Source organism: Diadema antillarum, unplaced genomic scaffold, assembly GCF_040938485.1.
Source record: "Diadema antillarum isolate AM-2024a unplaced genomic scaffold, OU_Dant_1.0 scf00000107, whole genome shotgun sequence".
NCBI classification, from domain to species: domain Eukaryota; kingdom Metazoa; phylum Echinodermata; class Echinoidea; order Diadematoida; family Diadematidae; genus Diadema; species Diadema antillarum.
In genome coordinates this window covers 224,051-239,953 of record NW_027270996.1, presented here as the reverse complement: position 1 = coordinate 239,953, position 15,903 = coordinate 224,051, and the positions used below count along the sequence as shown (strand labels likewise).

The window sequence follows — 15,903 nt, the reverse complement described above, 5'->3', positions numbered from 1 at the left end:
AAGGGGCGTGGAAGCATCACTCAGCTACTGCAATCACACCCACAGAATCATTCATACCCCATACTTGCCAACTCTACCGCTTTGGGCGGTAGACTACCGCTTTTTAGAGGTTTTGACCGGCTACCGATTTTCTCTTCTGATCTACCGATTTTGTAGCAAACCTACCATAAAATGAAATGGAAGTCATATTTTCCCTTCATTGTGCATCGATTCCCTAAAATAAGCTAGTAATTAGAATACTAATAATAATTTCAAGGAACTCGTTCCTCAAAAACGCCGTATTCAGCCTTCTAATATGCACACATGACTATGCACACTGCAGTGGCGCACTAGTCTCTATCATAACGAGCGTGCAAGACTTACTGTACACGTGTACGTGTAGCTAGAACCACGCATGATAGTAATGTTTTGGTAGCTCACGTTCTACAAGAATGAATGCTACGAATGGAAACCCTCCCAAACACTGCAGAAGAGAGCAAAATCTGCCATGTACAGGAATCTCACAGCCAGGTCATCTGCTAATTAATTTAGATTTGGTGAGGGCAACATTATGTCTTATTCATCAAACTACTCCACAATAGAAAGTACACTATAAGGGGATAAATTATTTGCCAATATATTTGATTACTTTTTCACATATGCTTAGCCTACAAAAATTATTCACCAATATGTCTAATTTTATTTTTATAATATGCACAGTCTACAAAATAGTTCATAGATTTACATGGATTATATGTTTTTTTATCAATACCAAGAACCCTTTAAAAAGGTTAAAAATCATGCACCAAATCTCATATTTTGATATTGAAAAAAAAAAAAAGTCCACACTGCGGGAGGGGGGACACCCCCCTCCCACACCCTCCCCCCCCCCCCCCCCCCCCCCCACTCCCAAGCGTGCTCGGGCTTGGTCGCTTCGCTCCTTTACAAAATCTAACTCTTCAGGATTTTTAAATGTTGGTAAGTATGATACCCTCACCTACCACCACTTGGTAGTGGTACACTGTACATTGGTACACAGCATGCTGTACACTTCATGCTACCAATGCAAAACTTACATGCACTCCACAATGAATGTGTATTACCTCTGCTGTAGCTAGTCTACACTGCAAAAGTCAGTAGCTTATATAGCAAAAGGCTGTCATTCTTACAGCTTAAAGGGGATGGCTAGTAATCGATCAGTGGGAATCAGTGGGAATGCTGAGGGATGATTGTTCCAATCTTTGTGGGATTTATTGAAGATTACATTATATATCTACTGTTGTGTGAAAATTATTTGCTTCAGAACGGTCTCATATTCAAGTAATGTGCAGATTAATGCCCCGTCACTGACCAGGGACGCTTACCTGGAAACATTAAACTGCACATTACTTGAATATGAGACCATTCTGAAGCAAATAATTTTCACACAAGAATAGATATATAGTGTACTCTTAAATGAATCCCACAAGGATGGGAACAATCATCCTCCAGCATTCCCACTGATTCCCACTGATCAGTTACTAGCCATCCCCTTTAAGGCTGTAGTTTAAACTATTTGGCTACCTCACCTTCTGCTCGAGGGACTCTTTGCTCTTTGTCAGGTCACCAAGGTCTTTGTCCAGTTCCTGAAGCTTGCTAAAAACAAAGGACAGGGATGGTCACAAATCAACATGAGACTTTATGGCAAATATTAAAGTCAACTGCCTCAAAAAATTTTATCCAAGCTGACAACATTTCTGAATAGCGTCATTCTCCTAATTCAGACAATGGTACACACAAACACTTCCAATAATATCCTATCAGTCAGCTTGTTTCAAAAGGTAATCATATTTAATATCTGGTTGTGCTTGTCCATACCAGATCAGACAATAAATCTCCTTCATAACTAAAAGACATCTAACTTTGCAACTTATGGTCTGATATACCAAAAATTGGTGGACTAAGATACTTAAAGATTGTTTCAACAAATACTTGTTTTTTTTAAACTTATACAGTACCAATGATATACATAATAAAGGAAAAAAAAAAACTAATGGTTTATCTATATGAGTCTTACTGATAATCCCCCCCCCCCAACATTTGGTGTCTAGTCAGTAGCCAGTGAATTTGGCAAAGCCTTGCAATACTGTATTAAAAAAAAAAAACAACAACCAAAACAAAACATAAACACTTTGGACAAATTGTGGTAGGGTAATTTAGTGAGTAAAGGGAACTTTGCTTTGGGTAAGAGCCTGTCACTTCAGCAAAAAATTTAATAATATGTCAAAGTTACACATGCAGCATATATGCAAAACAAGTCTAATACTACATGTTTCCTAAGAATCAAAACAAGTTAGATAGATGCCTGAGTTATTATGGAACATCTTCCAAACTCCCACTGATTCACAATACAAGGTTGAAAGATGTTGGCAAATTGCAAAAGATGCAATACCAAAAATTCTCTGTTCATGTTCTGCTTGGAAGCAAAATAGTGTCGTCCTCGAGTCTAGCTATAATTAGCATCTCACCTCTGCCACAGATTGAAGTTGTCCGTAATGCTGACATTAGTCATAATATTTCCTCATGCATGAAATGACTTGTCATACATGACTCATCATGCACACAAATGAACTGTTCCAATGTGTCTTCCCAACCTCTTAACTCCTCTGTCACACCACACTAACACACGCATGCAATTTCATCAATATTCTGTTGGTTGAGTGGGAAATGTTAATATGTTTGGAAACTTGCATTTTTTGGTTGACTCTCATTTTCATTTTGTTGCCTCTTCTTGGTACAGTACATCAAGTTAGGGCTCGCTGCTTGCTCTGCCCCCCTCCCCAATCCCGTAATGCCATTGCTATTTCACTCTTTTCCTTTCTTTATCCCTCTGCTGTTCCTTATTTTATTTGATGTTGCCTCCCTATTCATCCCCATCCTTCACAGGTTGCGCCCATGGTCCTGCGGATCATCACTGACCCTCCTCTGCCTTTTGTCTGTCCACTCTCCTGCTTTAATCCCCCTCCTTTTACCTGTTGGGCTCCTTGCCCATGACCTCCTACCCTCCCCTTTTGTTTCCTTTATTCTGTGTCCTAGCCCTCCTGGGACTGTTCTTGTTGTGTGTAGTCCTAGTGTCATTGCTTTTCCTGCCTGTTTGTCATTTTGCCTTTGACAAAGATTCTGCTAGGATCAAAAGCTCAGGCCCCTTTTGACTCCATTTTACTCCATTGGCTAGCAACTACTGGACAAGCAGTTTTCAGCAGCATTTTTTTCTTTTGGCTACACTTTATTCTGTCGGTGTCAAACACTGGGTTTTTGCCTGCACTGTTTAAAGTACATACCAATGTGAACTTAAGATATTCTGAAATGACAAAGATCCATGTCTTTTTCCTCTTCTAGGCTGATTCAACTGACATGTCTCACAATAGGGTTATCATCAAGTATCCACCAGTCCAGTCCACGCACATCCAATGACAACTTACTGACAAATACTAAGTAAAACCATTTTCCTGCCCAGATGCAAGGTGTAGAAATAAAACCCTAGACACCTACTCTGAATGATTTGCCCTTTGGTGTAGTACATAGATGCCAAGTTCAAAAAATTTTTATGAGTGAGATTTTCATGACTCGGCGTCTCGGCACGCATGCATGTGCATGAGCGAGGGAGTGAAGTGACTGATCGAGGGGAGGGTGTGGGAGGGGGGTGTCCGCCCTCCCACAGTAGGGAGCTTTTTCAATTTTGAGCTCTTAATGGTGCAAGCTGGAGCATACTTAACCCTAACGGGACTGGGGGGAATCCGCCCCCCCCCCCTTGACGTTTCGTGCTATAATTCTGTAACACGAGAAGACCTCGTCGCGAAGCTTCTTGACTTTCTTTGTTCAAATCTCGCGCAACTTTTGAGACCAAATTTGCAACGTCCGCGTATATTTTTACAAAGCCACACCCACTTTTGTAATGGCATGTCGCCCCCAAACGGGCACAATTTTGTGATTTTGTGTACATTTCCTATGGAAAACAGTGCTCTGTCATGAAAGTCATAAAAACCTGATTATTTTTACAATTGATCACTTTCATTGATTAATTAATTAATTATGGTAGAAAAGTGGTCAGTGACAATTTCCAATAAAAAAACAAAGAAAAAACAAAAGTTGAAAAACATAGAAATACATAAGAAATTATGAAAACAATAGAATACATAAGAATTGAAATGACTTTTGGAAGTTTTTGTAATGTACAATTGTTGAATATGCCAAAACAGATTTACAGACCAAAAAGTAGGCTCTAAATGCTTTTAATTAGGCTAAAATATGATCTTGAGCTTAAGGGGACTGTACAGTACTGGTTGAAATGAGGATTCATGTTTTGAACATTCCTAAGTGAGATAATGAAAAGCCTCTTATGAAATATGAAAGAGCATGTAATTTTAAGAAGGATTCAACGTTTATTTGATGAAAATTGGTTTTCAAATGGCTGAGATATCCAAAAAAGTGCTAATAATAAAAGGCGACATGCCCCAACTTTATTAGTATCTCTTTGTTTCACCCTGTTTTTGGATATCTCAGCTATTTCAAAACCGATTTTCATCAAATAAACTTTTGAAACCCCTTAGAACTGCATGCTCTTTCACATTTCATAGAGTGGTTTCTGAATATCTCACAAAACGTTAAAAGCTAGATCTCCACCTCGACCAGAACTGTACACACCCTTTAATTCATATAATTAATTAAAATAAAAAATTGACTGTTTCAAAAAATATTATGGCACAATCTTGTAGATTATGACGTGGGTGTCACGCATGCCAAACTTTGTCACGATTGCACCTTTGATGGCCGGATAGGGGGGGGGGGGGGGAATCCGCCCCCTCTGGTCTTAGCATAGCCAAACAAGCCCGGCCTGATTACGGTTAAATGACTTATTTTTTACTTATTTTGAAAGACAAAGGGAAATATGCCTTCAACTGCAACTCTCACTTTAATCCTTTAAGCTATGCTCACGATGCGTGAGAAAAATGGGTGCCATGCGTGAGATCGTGAGACGGACCCTAAATGCTTGAGTCTCACGAAGAATGCGTGAGACTTGGTAGCTCTGGTAGTATTGAGACTTTAATACTGGTATTTTGTTTTGGCAGGATCCCGTGATATTAGAATGAGGACAGAATTGTTCAATTGTTTCATCAATGGGTTAGTGTAGTACAATCCTTCCTAATCTGAATGCAAAGTGAGGGTGGATTTCTGGTGAGTTATTGATGTCTGCTCTTACCTAAGAGTCTCTTTCCTGTCAGGCTGTTTTTGAATGACCTTGGCCAGAGTGTCATACTCCTGTCTGTTTTTCCTCTCTCTCTTGGCATCTTGGAGCTCTGCCTTGCAGTCAGCAATCTGCCTGTGTGCATCTCGGATGTTTTGCTCTGTGTTTCAAGAATTTTAATGTATCTTAGTCAGTGGAGAATATTCACCTTTGGCAATGTAGAATTACAGTCAAACCATCCTGCCCTAGTGGCCATCAGTCTATACCTAGATAATGACCATCTGCCCATACTGAAATGGAAAATTCCTGGCAAAAAAAAAAAAAAATGAAAAAAAAAGTGTGATTTAGAAACCCTTAACCCGTTGAGGACGGACTGAATTTGGTACAACAAGCATTTCCCATAGACATTTGTCAGAGTATACTCGGGACTCGTCCTCAACAGGTTAAGGACCAACCACTCAACGAAACCAGCAACCACAAATTAAATTGGTTTCTGCCAAAAAGCTGAAATATGCACATAGCAACTGCCAATGGGGGCAACACATGCAGTGACACTGTGATAATCCCAATACAGCTTTGCTCACTGTTGCGTCACACAAATGCTGCTGGAGCATGCTGAGTTAAAGGCCAAGGCAACCAATGATCATTTCAAGGGGCAGGGTGTATACCAGCTAACACAAAGGCCCATCTACCCCTAATGTACACTGTAGTTTGAAAACATAACTGGAACCCATTCATTAATGAAACACTTGAATACTGACACAATGTTTTTCACTCAATGGCACTGTCAGATTCCAGCCATTGTGCATACTCAACAATAGACATAGCTATTCAAATTTGTCAATCAGTTGCAATATAGACAGAGCTGTTGACTATGTCATAGTAATCATGACATGTACAAAGTTGTACAATGTGAATGCAGTGGATTGTGAGCTTCAAGGGAATTTGGAAATTTGAACTGGAATTAGGTTAAGGTAGAGATAGAAAAAAAGACAGTTTGAATTTTGACTTTTCATAGGTGCATTATACAGTCAAACCTGTCTTAGTGGCCACCTGTCTATAGCAGCCACCTGCTTATAGCGGCCACTGAATAATCCCCAGCACGGAATTGCTGTATTAAAGACCCTTTATATAATGGTCACCTGCCTAACGCAGCCAGTGGCCACTCATTTTGTATCCTGTGGTGAATATCTAACTGCATACAATCTGTATAATGGCCAAAAAAATTTAGCTGAACTCGTTAAATCAGCCATGAATATGTTGGCTTTTACGTTCATTGTGTGAATTCTACCAAGTTCTAGCTCAGTCACAATCACACAGACTAGATTGACAAACGCAGCTCTTTGCCATGAAAAACCATCTTACCACTAACTTGACTAGATCTAGGCTTCAGTAATGCCGCCCTGAATAGATGCTACAAAGGCAAAGACAGCTCCTAATAACATCTTAGAATTTGACCAAAATGGTGACTACTTAGTGATTAAATTCTCCTTGAATGAGGGCAATGGGATACTTGTCTGGGTATTGCTTGTTGTTAATGTCAGCTTCCCACATCATCGATCCCCTCCAACTTGTTTGTGAACTCCATTCATGCAAAACTGGTACAAACCAGTTCCTGAGGCTCAAAATGATGTTTTAAAAATCAGGACAGATGTAGGATAAAAGAAAATTTAAAATTAAGTAAATTGTACAAAAATGCCCTATATTATAGCTGCTCATGCAAATTTATTAAATGCCAGATGTTTTTTTTTTTTTTTAATTAAGAATAACATGTAGTATTTTGTGCTAATATACAATGCAAGTGTTGAAATTCAAAATGGCCATTGACATGTCTATAGCACTTGGTCACTTAATTTCCCTTGGGTGGCCACTGTAAACAGGTTTGACTGTGTTTACATAACATTATGCCATAAATTTTGTGTTATCAAAATATCTATACAAAGTGGCTACAACACTGAACCACAGCTATACATTGACCATTGAGAGCCTTGAGAGCTCATTGAAGCCTATAGTCAGTAGGTGAAACTACCCTGTATTAATCCATACACTGTTGGTGACAACTTTGACTGTTGCATTATATGATGATGTTAACAGGTTTGTCACCAAGACAAATAATTGTCCCATATCTCGTGTCGCTAATCTGGATTTATGATTGTTTAAGGTTGAATGCAACAATATTGGGAGCACAACCTTTTTACAGTAGTGCCTATTAGGCTTCCATGAACAAATGCAAATCACAACTTAATTTTAACTTTCGGATTCAATCAAATTGTTGTTGTTTTTTACATTTCTGAGGACAACAATCAACCACTCCTTTCAGCTAAGAAACAAGTAATAAACTCAGTGGCATCACAACAGGGTAGAATCTTACCTATGCTGGAGTATAGCTCCTCGTAGTTTGACATTTCTTTGATGTTCATCTGGTGGATAAGCTGTGTCCTCTCCATAGCAAAGTCTACCTGAGCTAGCATCATCTGCATCTTCTGGTAAGTTACAGTGCTAAGATTTGAAAAGATTGAAGAAGAAGAAATGAATGAAAAGAAAAGTAAAATGATCAAATTAAGGATGGTTTAGTAAATTACTTCTTACGACCACATTACAACTTCTACATGTCACCAATTCCAGTACAAAATTTTTCAACAAATGATGGTAATGATATTGATTATAGCAAGATCAATAACTGTTAAGGCATCATGATAACAATAATGATAACAATAATGAGGAGAAAGAAAAAGAAAAAGGAACAAGATGCTTATGGTGATAATAATGATGATTTGGCAGAAAATGACCTGTAGCACAGAGGTAAATAACTAACCTTTCATCACTGGACTGATCTGTGTCACACCACTTGATGAATGTCTTCAGCAAGTTGCTAATTCGCCTGTCATCACCTCCACTTTCACCCTCGATCAACAACCTCTTCCGGATCACTTCCTCTGTAGGGTGAGAGCAAAATCAGTTGATATCACCTTTACAAATTTTCTGTGTACCCTTATTCCATCAGTAAAATTTTAGAGTGTATCAGCACCTGCCACTCAGTAACAAAAGCTCTAGAGAACAGAAACTGGGAGCATTTCCAAACTGGCTCTGACGGGTTTAGATCTAGATCTGATAATCTAAAAGAAAGGAAGAAAAGACATGAAAAAAAAATACTGTCAAACTGAAGAAACAGCTGAAGTGAAATACATTCTGTTCTTACAATGATGACATCTATACATATACATGTATAATCTTTGAGTGGTTACGCACTAAGATCTACCCTACTGCTAGAAGACTGAATTGCTGGTTTAGTTTATAAATGCTACATTCCAAAGAACGTGTGGGTACTTCTGTAGGGTTTGTTTGGGCATTGAAAAAGCACTCAAGTCAGAATGATGTTCATGCTCATTGATCACAAAAAAAATCACATGTTCATCAGTGAAAAAAGTGTATTGTACGGTGTACGTTATAATACCAAACTGGGTATACCAAGTAGCTTATCAACTGATATGGGAATAAGGTAATACACCTGGTTCCAAACATGTACACAAGAGTGTGTGTGTGTATTCATGGCCTAAATTCACATTCATTTGTCTAATACCGAGTAGAAAAATGACTTTGATGGAAAGACTAGTTTCTGCTATCGATATCTGTCCTCTTTCTGTCTCAGAATTGCAAGTATTTTGGTGTAATTTGAGTCTCCCAATATAGCAATGTGCTTGTTTGCTGCAAAACTTGTCTAAAAAGGGAAGATATACGTAGTAATTGAGGTTGAGCTCACTAGATTTTGACTGTCACTGACCCCATTTGGGTGCCCTTAAAATGCATAAGAAGGAATTTGAGAGCCCAGTGCAAGTACTATTCATCTCATAGGCTCACTTGAATTGAATGCTTTTGTACAGGTTGATTACAGAGCTCGGACTATGTTCGCAGACTGGCAAAAAGAATCTTGTTTGAGGGTATTGAACTTGAAGGTTCTTGGAGAATTACCCAAAGGAACAAGTTAAAAGAGGTTATACTAGAGCTACTGTCCCAGTAAGTTCATACACTGTCAGAGACTCCAACTCTCCCGTTTTCGACGGGAGATCTCCCGCCGAAAACCCATTTTTGCAAAATCTCCCGTTCTCCCGCTTGAGATTTAATTTCTCCCGCCCTGGCTCTGTGTCTCCTGTTGGAAAGGATTTCTTACTTATTGCCATTGTATGTTAAAAAAAAAGAAGCTTTAGATAGCACCAGAGAGCATCTAGAACCCTAGGAACTTCGCGCTTCGCACACATCAACTTGGAGTCTCCCGTTTGCTAGGGGTTTCTGGCGGGAGAATCTCCAGATCAGAAGGTGCTTTGGGTTGGAGTCTCTGCACTGTATATCACCTGCAGTAACATTGACATTGCAGACAAATTTGAGTTTTGAAGATGGTGAAAATCAAGAAAAGGTTCATTTAAGTTAATAAATTTCAGTCTGACATTTGTTCATTTAGAGAAAGCAAGTCATCCATAATCAACCATTAATGCCATCCAAAATTTGACTAACGACCACGTGTGAAACCTAGATGCTTTTGCATGTGGTTGAGTTTTGGCATGGGTGGTTGAAACTTGGTTTGGTTTTTTTTTTTTTTTTAGTTCCACAGAATCTTTCTTTTCTAAACATACAAATCCAAAGTATCTATGACCACATCTTCAGTACGGTAAGAAGTTACACTGTAGTAGTACAAGACGTACCCTGTACAGTGCACATACTGTACAATTATGCACATGCTACTGGAGATTACATCGTATACAGAAGAAGAAAAAATAGTCCCAGAGTTGAAGGACTGTTAGAGTGCTATGTATACAAGTAATTGAATACCCTTATATTGGCATGATACACTGTAACATTAGTAACAGGAAGGACCCATGGTATAAATGACTCAATTTCTTTGAACATGATACAAGTTGTACATAATATGTATGTATTATTTTGACAAGATCAGTTCCGACATCACCATTATTGCCTGGATCTTCCGATACGATGCTATTGCTTGCTCCTATCAAGAATTCATTCAAGATTAAGGTTCAATCACTCTTTTTAAATGACGTCTACAAATAGAAAAAAAAAACACACACACACAAAAAAAAAAACAACAACAACCATGAAATACACTTTGTAGTGCTCCTAGATCTCTATTTTGAGACTGAGAGAGCCTAGGAAGTTGGAAGTTGGACAGATAGATGTTGGGGAAAAGAAGAAGAATGGTTAGGTAATAAGGTAGACCTACATATGTACAATGTACATGTACAACTAAAACACTACCTGTACATGGCCATGGAGATGTAGCCTACATGTAGGTGGCCCAATTACTAGTATTACTATTAGTACACTTTACAGTAGGTACTTACTACTTGGACTCTAGTTCTGGAAGACTTGGAATGCCAAACTGAAATACTGTAAAAGTGGAAATTTTTGCCCATTTTGCCCAACCAGAAACTAACGCGAAAATAAAAGCACGCAAATATTTTTGCTTGCCATATGTTCCTGTACGTTTAGTCTTGATTCCGCGGAATTAAAAACACGCGAAACTCTTCTTACCTGGCCAAGCACGAAAACTTAGTCGCGCAAAAATATCCACTTTTACAGTAGATCAAAGCAAGATCTACAATTTAGGTTTATCAAAATAAATGAATGTTTATAGGCCTACCAACTGGTATGATCGTGATTAGAACAAGGTCTAGTCCCCACCGCTGCGTGTCCGTACTGCGTGCATCGTTAGGTTTAACATTAGGGTTAGGTAGGGTTGTATTTAGTACGAACACATAGCGGTGGGGACTATATCACCATTATGCCTACCAACTCTGGTTACAAATACAATTAGTAGTCAAGGCGCAGGGACCCAGAAAAAGTGACTTCGTTCAACCCACCCCGCAGAAAAGGTTTGACTGCATGGGGTGGTCGGTTGGACCCTCTGGAACACCCCTAGGTAGTATGTGGTTCCAAATTGTGGTATCAATAAAATTTTACAGGCCACTATAGTTGCGACAAGACCTTATCATACGAAAAGGAGTCTGCGCACGCTAAGACTACTACACGCACCACTAGCACTGCTATGGGCGCCAGTGCCAGTGGTGCGTGAAGTAGTGTTAGTGCATGCAGGCTTTTTCTTCGACAAACAAGGGTTTTTGTCTGCAAACTAACTTTTCATGCCAAGCTGGGGTCGGTGTAGTGTAGTTTCTAGCCGTCTTTATTTTGTCTTTATTTCTCCGAGTTGCAGCAAGCCGAGTGAGAGCGCATACCCAGTGATTGCGACGCCCGAACAGTTTTTTTTTTTGTCGCAATCACTAGGTATGCGCCCTCACTCGGCTTAGCACAATACAGCGGGCTTCTGCACAATACACAAGCTGCAACTCACAGAAATAAAGACTAAATAAAAACGGCTAGAAATTAGACTAGGGATGTTGATGCTTGTCGCTAATGGGGCACTGAAAATGACAAAATTATCACAGTTTTTGCATTTATTTCATGAAGAATTCATCAAAACTCCATAAAACTATTATATACAGTACATGTTGCTAGAGATGTCAGCGATACAATGGGATACATTGTAAGGTACGGTACAGTTCGACCTCGATTATCCGGTCATGTCGGGACCGGCGCTCATCTGGATAAGCGAATTGGCCGGATATGGGAGACACAATGTTAATGTATATAGCTGCCGTCCAAGCTGCCGTCCCAGTGCACTGGCAGCTAGGCAGGTAGTGTACCCCGCAACGGTGGTGTAATCTATGCCAGCCTGTGCAAAATTGTAGTCCCTTCTTCACAAAAATAAAGTATATCTTTCTGTGAAAATCATGCATCTTTTACCTCATTAGATATTGAGAAACCTATCATGCATATCTTATGAAACTAGTGAAATAGATCCATGAAAAGATGTTAGAGTCACTGTTTTTTCTCAATGTTTGGATGAAAAAAAAAAGTCCTTCACTGCGTGAACGTGTCCGGATAATAGAGATTTCCGGATAAAAGGAGGCCGGATAATCGAGGTCAGACTGTATAATATTGTGCATGGTTACCATGGTAACCGGATGCCTACAGGTGATTGGTAACCCCCCAAAAATATCTGGAATCTAGACAGGTTTGTTTCTTTTGCCTTTCGTGCACATCACCCATTGTAGATCGGATCTTAAAGTACCTACCTCAACACTATTCTATAAAATTAGCCTGGATGAAAGGACCCCCAAGATTTTTCCCTCATTCTCTCCTTAGCATCAATTCATTACTGCACATTTTGATACAAATGTACATATCATCCGAATGATTTTTCATTTTATTCTATTATTTTTTTACAATAGCTAATGAACACAAAAGTATGCTTTTAATTCTTTGATGGATAATACAGTGTACGTGTATATTCCTTCTTTCCAGGATTGTTTCGAATAACCATCGCTCAGTAAATACTCAGAAGAGCTAACATTAGAATATAATTGGCTTTGCTCCCTGTATTCACCTATATTTTTAAGGGAAATTTGTGTCCATACATTGCTAAAAACTACATTTGCCTGTACTTTGAAGTCAAATTTGTGTTGAAACTATGACGGATGCAACTTTTTCATGCATTTTACTATTCGAAAATGAAATCTTTCTTTCAATGGCCGTTTATTAAGCCTTTGTTTACAAATTTTGCTGTAACATGAGAATGCTTCAATATTTTCTTCGCATAAAATATGGTGGTACACTTATGCAGAAGGAAGGACATGCTTATTGAGCTTTTTGAAATTATGGGCTTTAGTTTTTAAGTTATTGACAGCTGAATCCTGATTGGATAATACTGGTTGCCATGGCAGTAGGAGAAAACTTTTTTTAAAACAATAATCAAAAAAAGTTTTTTTTTTTTTATAGCATCCATAAAACAAAAAAATATCAAAGTTAGTTTGCAGCAGTAGGAGGCATTTTGGGGGTTACCAATCACCTGTAGGCATCCGGTTACCATGGTAACCATGCATATTATTATACCTTACAATATATCCCATTGTATTACTGACATCTCTAGCAACATGTACATATATAGTTTTATGGAGTTGTAATGAATTCTTCATGAAATAAATGCAAAAACTGTTATGATTTTGTCATTTTCAGTGCCCCATTAGCGCCAAGCCGTTTTTATTTCGTCTTTATTTCGCTGAGTTGCAGATTGTATATTGTGCAGAAGCCTGCTGTATTGCGCTAAGCCGAGCGATAGCGCATACCAAGTGCTTGCGACAAAAAACTGTTCGGGCATCGCAATCACTGGGTATGCGCTCTCACTCGGCTTGCTGCAACTCGGAGATATAAAGACGAAATAAAAACGGCTAGAAACTATACCACGTAGAAGATATGCACAGGCAAGCCGCGCATGCGCGATTCGCTACTGCCCTCGCTCGTGTTAGCATGACGTCATTTTTCATTCATGAATCGGGAGCTACACCAAAGCTGCATCATCATTGGCTCTTTACCCCCGTCATTTACATATTTTCCCACAACGTTATAACATGTGTGTGCGACGATTTCCAGCGCGATTGGCCGAACAGTTTGATACCAAACTCGGCATTTTTACATCAAGTCTTCGATTTTTGGCAAAATGTTTTCCTCCTTCGGTGTAACCATGTATTCAGCGAAGCTATCGTTGTGTTTGAAATTTGATAAGTCATATTTTTACATGATTTTAAAGGGTGTGTACAGTTCTGGTAGAGGTGAGGATTTAGCTTTTAACGTTTTGCGAGATATTCAGAAACCACTCTATGAGATGTCAAAGAGCATGCAATTCTAAGGGGTATCAAAAGTTTATTCGATGAAAATCGGTTTTGAAATGGCTGAGATATCCCAAAACAAGGTGAAACACAGAGATCCTGATAAAAAGCGTGGCCTGTCGCCTTTTATTATTATCACTTTTTCGATATCTCAGCCATTTGAAAACCAATTTTCATCAAATAAACGTTGAATCCTTCTTAGAATTACATGCTCTTTCTATTTCATAAGAGGTTTCTCATCATCTCACTTAGGAATGTTCAAAACATGAATCCCCACCTCAACCAGTACTGCACAGTCCCCTTAAGGTAATTTGTGAAGTAGCTCGATGTGTTTGTTGGCGTGTGTGTATCAATACATGCGATTTGTATGGTAGCGACATGTACGGGTTGGACCTACACACATAAGAAGCTCAACACCACCAGGATGGAAATTAGTCGCCATATTGTGTGGTTGGTGTAGCGTTGTGTACTGATGGGAGCTCTTCAGTCGAGCTCGCCGCCATGGCCGCTACATAACACGATGGCAAGCACGCATGTTGATTGCAGCGCATTGTGTATACCACACCGATCCACGGGAGTAGTGAATCTCGCACACCACGCAGTGCGGTAAAGCGGACGGCTGGGCAATCAGGCGCCCCGCTATCTTTCTATTGCTGTCTATGGGGAATTGTCTGCGTGTACACTACAATGTACACCGACCCCAACTTGGTGTGAAAAGTTAGTTTGCAGGCAAGAACCCTTGCTTGTCGAAGAAAAAGTCTGCGCGCGCTAAGACTACTACACGCACCACTGGCACTGGTGCCTGTAGCAGTGCTAGTGGTGCATGTACATGTACTAGTCTTGGCATGTGCAGATTTTTTTCACATTTGTTCTAACAATAACGATGAAAAGTGGCCTGTAAAATTTTACTGATACCACAAAAAGGCACAATTTGGAATCACATACTACCTGGGGATGGATGTTCATGAAGGTCCCATCTGCCACCCTGTCTGGTCAAACCTCTTCTGTGGAGTGGGTTGAACGAATTCCTTAATTAAGCCCCTGACAGGAATTAGCACCTTGACTAACGTTATACAAACTGTTGGGCATAAACCGCAGCAGCGACCCCATACAGACAAATATGTACTTTTACTATGTTCTTACAGCGCCCCGCGACGGGGTTAACAAACTGTAGGTCTAACGTTAGATAATCTAGCGAGACCTTCAGTTTTAACATGTAACGCTACACACACAGACAAATCAGCACAAACGACGCGACCGACAAGTGACATCATGATCAAGCAATTTCTTTCAGAGAGGAAAAAAAGAAACTGTGGAAACAGAATTTCTAACTTGCTCGTCATCTATCACGTGACCATACAATGCAGGTATCAATACGTCTAACGTTACCTGTACGTATGTTCAATTCATAGTAGCAAATTAGTCTATACGGTACAATTTTATATATAACGTTAGAATAATCTAGGCTTAATGTAGACATGTATTCGAAAAAACAAACAAACACCAAGAATCTCTCAATATGTGGGACTGAGGTATAAAAAAGGCAAGCACACATTGATCCAGTCTATCAATTAGTTGGATTTTTGTTTAACCTCAGTAACGAGTTTGAACAATTGTTCCTCTTATCTTACCATCTGTCGCCATGCTCAATTTGTTATCCGTCCGCTTGCGCTTTCCGTTTTTATCGCAATCAGTCGAAATCGGCGAGCTAGCTCAGCTTCAGTCCTCCGATCCCTGCTCATAAAGATCCTACATACACACGTCCACTATCGAAAAGTGAAACGCTGCCGAGGAGTGCGCCAACTAGCGTTGAGCGGGTAAAATTTCCAGGTGAGCTGTACTTTCCCGATATGTTTGTGTGAGCAAGACACGCTAAGACAGTTAGAAAGAAGGAATTTTCTGTAAAGAATCATGAGTAAATCTAAGAACCGGTGCAGTGCACCAGTAGCTACACCAAACCATCAA

At 39.5% G+C, this 15,903-nt stretch overlaps 1 protein-coding gene across 1 annotated transcript; it reads right to left on the bottom strand.

Annotated features, from left to right (window-relative positions):
- Window positions 1-5,144: 5,144 nt before the first annotated feature.
- On the bottom strand, window positions 5,145-15,677 carry LOC139719181 (THO complex subunit 7 homolog). The gene is made up of 4 exons (XM_071630614.1): window positions 15,570-15,677; window positions 8,019-8,139; window positions 7,575-7,702; window positions 5,145-5,363 (listed from the first exon to the last, which is right to left on the bottom strand). Exons 1-4 carry the CDS (start codon window positions 15,580-15,582, stop codon window positions 5,215-5,217), a joined length of 411 nt encoding a protein of 136 aa, XP_071486715.1. The 5' UTR covers window positions 15,583-15,677; the 3' UTR covers window positions 5,145-5,214.
- Window positions 15,678-15,903: the final 226 nt, after the last annotated feature.